Source organism: Budorcas taxicolor, chromosome 10 (assembly GCF_023091745.1).
Source record: "Budorcas taxicolor isolate Tak-1 chromosome 10, Takin1.1, whole genome shotgun sequence".
NCBI lineage: Eukaryota > Metazoa > Chordata > Mammalia > Artiodactyla > Bovidae > Budorcas > Budorcas taxicolor.
Window position 1 is genome coordinate 26548479 of NC_068919.1, and position 5427 is coordinate 26553905.

The 5427-nt window shown below is 37.4% G+C and overlaps 1 protein-coding gene across 1 annotated transcript; it reads left to right on the forward strand.

Annotated features, from left to right (window-relative positions):
• Nucleotides 1-425: 425 nt before the first annotated feature.
• LOC128053941 (olfactory receptor 4F3/4F16/4F29-like) lies at nucleotides 426-1379 on the forward strand. The gene has a single exon (XM_052646448.1). It carries the CDS (start codon nucleotides 426-428, stop codon nucleotides 1377-1379), a length of 954 nt encoding a protein of 317 aa, XP_052502408.1.
• The last annotated feature ends 4048 nt before the right edge of the window (nucleotides 1380-5427 follow it).

Here is a 5427-nt window from a genome sequence, read left to right on the forward strand (position 1 = left end):
ACAAGGATGGAGGAGATAGATCTTTCTACTGGATGAAGGTTTATAAGGCTTCAAAGACATTGCAATAGTGATTAGTGCTATACGACTGGGCAGATCATAATAGTTTTGAACCCAAAATCAAAAAGATTTGGGGTTGAATGCATATTACTCATGTTTATTTTCTAGTGTCTCATGAGTAATATAGTGTATCAACCCATGGAGGAAGAAAGGGTATTAAATGCAGGGCTAAGTTGGTGGCAAGAACAGCTTGCATATAACAGCCACCAGTTTTATTGTGTAAACACGGTTTAGAGGTCATGAGCATTTTAGATCAGTTTTTATGCTAATATGTAAATTGGCTTTCATAACTTTGACCTTTCTTCCTCAAATTCATCAACACAGTTGTTATAATTTGCATTTTTCCTACTGTCCTCCTTCAGATAATAATGCTACCAAAGTCCATGGATGGAGCAAATCAGTCTGTGGTATCAGAGTTTCTGTTCCTGGGACTCACCAACTCCTGGGAAATACAACTTCTCCTCTTTGTGTTCTCCTTCACATTTTTCATGGCAAGCATGATGGGAAACTCCCTCATTATACTCACTGTGACTTGTGACCCTCACTTACATTCTCCCATGTACTTTCTGTTGGCCAACCTCTCTTTCATTGACATGGGTGTTTCTTCTGTCACTTCTCCCAAGATGATTTATGATCTTTTCAGAAAACGTAAAGTCATCTCCTTTAGTGGCTGCATCACTCAGATCTTCTTCATCCACGTCATTGGTGGTGTGGAGGTGGTGCTGCTCATTGCCATGGCCTTTGACAGGTACGTTGCCATATGTAAGCCTCTCCATTATCTGACCACCATGAGCCCACGACTGTGCATCTCCTTTTTAGTGTCTGCCTGGATGATCGGCCTCATCCACTCCACAGTTCAACTGGTTTTTGTGGTAAACTTACCCTTCTGTGGACCTAATATGCTGGACAGCTTTTACTGTGACCTTCCTCGGTTGATCAAACTTGCATGCATGGACATAAACCAACTAGAGTCCATGGTCACAGCCAACAGTGGGTTCATCTCTATTGGCTCCTTCTTCATTCTGATCATCTCCTATATTGTCATCATTCTCACTGTTCAGAAACACTCTTCAACAGGTTCATCCAAGGCTCTGTCCACACTTTCAGCTCACATCACTGTAGTAGTCTTGTTCTTTGGTCCTTTGATATTTGTCTATACATGGCCATCTCCCTCTATACACCTGGATAAGTTTCTGGCCATCTTTGATGCAGTTCTCACTCCTTTCCTGAATCCTGTTATTTACACACTCAGGAATCAAGAAATGAAGGTTGCAATGAGGAGGGTATGCAGACAGTTAGTGAGTAATAGAAAGATTTCTTAAGTGATGCCTGTATTGTAAAGGTCCCTTGTTGATTACTGACAGTCATTACTGATGATCAAACTCAGACAGAAGCTTTTGATTGTTCTACCTTAATTTAATTATGCACACTGATATCAAGTCTATTTTGTCTTTCACTTAGGAGGGAGTGACATTCACTTCTAAAGAGAGAGGTGTTACATATTAAGTATTTATAATCAAAGATTATAGTAATCTTGAGCCTCAGTTCCTAAGGAATAATATTCATATGAAGTAACTATTAGAAATACAAAACAGGTAAGCTTCTTTATGGCCTTGAGAAGAGAACATGTCTCTCTCCTTTTAACAGGAACCCTTCTCAGAGACAGGAATTCCTATCAACACCTAGCAGGAGACTTGCTAAATGAGGACTGAAATGAGTCTTCATATTAAATGCTGCAACTTTCCCACATTCTACCCTTCCTTGGATCTCTGCCAAGGCTGTGCAAAAGAGGGCAGACTCTTCGAGAGCAAACACACAGTCTGAGAACATACATGTAGGAACCCAGTGGTCACACAACTCTGGGTAGAAGTCACAGAAGTTGTTCTTGGAATAAAAAGATCTGGGAAACACCAGGTTTTTTCTCTGTGATTAGCGTTATTCTTGAACCCATTACATTTCCTTCCTTTTTTCTTCCTGTATCTTCCTCTTCATTTTTCTTCAGCCTAGGCTTATGGGCTCTGGGCTAGGAAAAATTTTCTCCCTTTCCCTCTCCTTTCTCAGGCCTTTCTTCCTTTTCTTTCTTCCCACCCTGTTGCTCCTCCTTGTTTCCCCCTGCTCTGCATTTGCTGCTCTGTCCACTTCTAACTTCCCTTCCTGATGTCCCTTTTTAATTGCTCTATTGTAATTAGTATAAGTCACCAACTCAACACATTTCATGTCTGCTGCTGCTGCTAAATCTCTTCAGTTGTGTCCAACTCTGTGTGACCCCATAGACGGCAGCCCACCAGGCTCCCCCATCCCTGGGATTCTCCAGGCAAGAACACTGGAGTGGTTGCCATTTCCTTCTCCAATGCATGAAAGTGAAAAGTGAAAGTGAAGTCTCTCAGTCGTGTCCGACTCTTAGTGACCCCAAGGGCTGCAGGCTACAAGGCTCCTCCACCCATGGGATTCTCCAGGCAAGAGTACTGGAGTGGGGTGCCATTGCCTTTGCCCATTTCATGTCTAAAAAGGATTTATTATTCTTCAGGAGTTCAGCTGTTGAGTGTGATTGAAGGGAAAATAAAAGGCATGAGAGGGTCCCTTATAAAAGTGATTTTCAAACTTTTTGACAGTGATCCATAGTAAGAAATATAGTATACATTGTAGTACATACAATATCCCATCCCCATAAAGAACTGAACTAAGGTTTAACGTAGCAATATTTATATTTACGAAATTTTGCTTTCCTTTCATTTTCTTCCTACTAAGAACTGTTTAAAACACACTTTGTGAGTTGTTTACAGAATCTCTGATTACTAAGAAAATTAAACAGAAGTAGAGCATTACATTCACTGCTTCTAGTTAAAAGCAGAATAAATACCAAGATCAGTGTGTTACGTCATTCTAACAGATATCCGAAATCTAGTCTTGCTTTAATATAATATTTAATAGTATAGCACTTCTAAATTTATTTAAATAAGCTTATCAAACCTTTACTGTGCAAATGTTGTCAAAACTAATATATACCATTGCTTCAATTTAGCTCATTATTTGAAATTATGTATATGCATATATAATTATATGATATATATCCAAAGCAAATAGAATTTGTTTCCTAAAAACCATCTATAGCTCTCTATATCCATTCAGGTCTTCTTTTATAAGTACGCATTAACAATACCTTCTTTTTATTCAAAACACAGTGCATTATTTGTAGTGAAAGAAAAATCATGCCTTGATTAGCACAATTTTAATATACCAAACTCTTATTAAAGCAAATTATACATTTGATTCTTGGTGTCTATACTTAGTATTCTTTAGTACTAAAAATGATTACATGCATGTATCGAAGCCATTCAGTTTTGTTGTTTACTAACCACTTTCAATTTCTGGAATAACATTTTATCTTAGGATAAATGTACCCTTTTTCCCCTTGATAGTCTTTGGTCATGTTAATTCTAGTATATCCTCAGTCACCCATATTAATTATTACTTATAACCAACATAAGCAATTTATATTCCACTGAGAGTTCTTGAAGGAGAATAAAGGAGAATTGTCTGTCATATACAATCATTTTAGTAAACTAGCAAAACTCATGAACACACTAATATAACCCCTAACAGACACACACATATTCTGTTCACATTTTCTTATAGATAGTATAACTGATATTCTTAAAGTTGCAAAAATGAACATAAGCAGTAACTTGACCAAAAGATATAGACGCTCTATAAAGATGTAAATAAGTTCTCACACACACCACTGAGTGTTTCAACATTCAATCTTTGAATAATTCAAAACTTATTCAAAAAATATCTACTAATTACTATGTTTAATAGTAAACCAAGGTCTTAAAATTGCTGAAGATATTAAACATTTTGTTTACATAGACCCACTACAGAGCTGTCAGAATTATAACTCAAATTGAGCACATAAGTTTGCATTTTTTCTAATTCTAAATGCTTGTCTTATAATCTTTACTTGGTAAGGTTGGAAAGGATATCTTTCACTGTTTTATTAAAAATATAATCAACTGAATCTGAATTGTCCAAAGATTTGTTTTCACTATGTGAAGTTGGATTTTCATAGACAAACACTTCTCAGTCAGTCATTTTTATAAGAAATTTTCTGAAAAATCTAATTTAAAGGAGTAGAAGTTCATTTTAAAAATTTTGCAATATGGCTGTTTTATTGTTGATTCATGTCAGCCTCTTATAGAGGCTTTGTACAAAAATTATTAATATCTCCTTGAGTTGGACTATTTCACATTCACATGAGTTTCTCAATTGCAGAAGTACAGCCACACATAAAGTTCTCATGTTCAAATTTACAACCTTACCTACAGATCAAGAGTAGAATCAGATTTACCAAGACATCAAAAGAAGAGACACACACAGGCATTAGATCCCAAATAAACTTTCTACTTATAGAGAAAAAGAGACATATTCTTACACAAATAGATTTTTTTTAATTTTTAGTTAAGTAACAAAGCAAATTCTCTATCACTTCTCATCTGATAGAGAATAGTTTTTGTACTAGTTTGCTAGGGCTGCGATACAGCATACTACAAACTGGCTGGCTTGCATAATAGAAATTGTTTCACATTCTGGAGACAGTAACTCCTGACTTCCCTTACTGCTGCCCCTTTTTAATCGCTCTTTTGTAGTTATAAGTTGCCTCCTCAAACATACTTCATGTCTTGAAGAATTTATGACTCTTCAGGAGTTCAGCTATGTAGTATGAGTGAAGGGAAAATAAATGGCAAGGGTGGGGTTCTGAGGGTACTCAACCCATGATGCTTCCTGATGTCTCTGACCTCAAAGAGGGCTCTAGCAGTTCATGGCCTCTTGTCACTGCTATTTGAGTAACTGTGAATTTTTTTCCTATATTGCCTAGATGGGCTTTAAGTTGGTGTTTTGTCACTGTCTGCAGGGTGGGAGAGTCTGCACTTAAGTCCCTCAGTTATGACCCTCCGTATCACATCACAATGAGGATAAGGTTGGATTCACGTGGATATTGTGTCTCCATCTTTCCTCATCTCTATGCAGGAGCTGTCAAATCTCCCCTCAGGTCTTCTTCAGGAAAAGCCGCTCTGTATATAGCTTTAGATTTGTTGTGTCCATGGAAGGAGATGAGCTCAGCATCTTCCTATGCTGCCATCTTGCCTTTCTTCCAGTCAGGGAATAACCTTTAGTTGTACACTTCTCTTGGAAGGGAAGATGGCCTATTGTACAGATCATACTAATTTGTGAGGAGGGCTAATGATTTCTTTCAGACCTAAGAAAGAACACGAGTATAAATTTTTTACGGTGGAGTCTGAGGAGAAGTATATATGGATGGACTTTTCAGAAAGGACACAGAGACTGCCCATGTAAAAGTCTATTAGAGAT

Excerpts from the sequence above, each read along its gene's own strand:
- LOC128053941 (XM_052646448.1), top strand. The coding sequence starts at position 426 with ATGCTACCAAAGTCCATGGATGGAGCAAATCAGTCTGTGGTATCAGAG.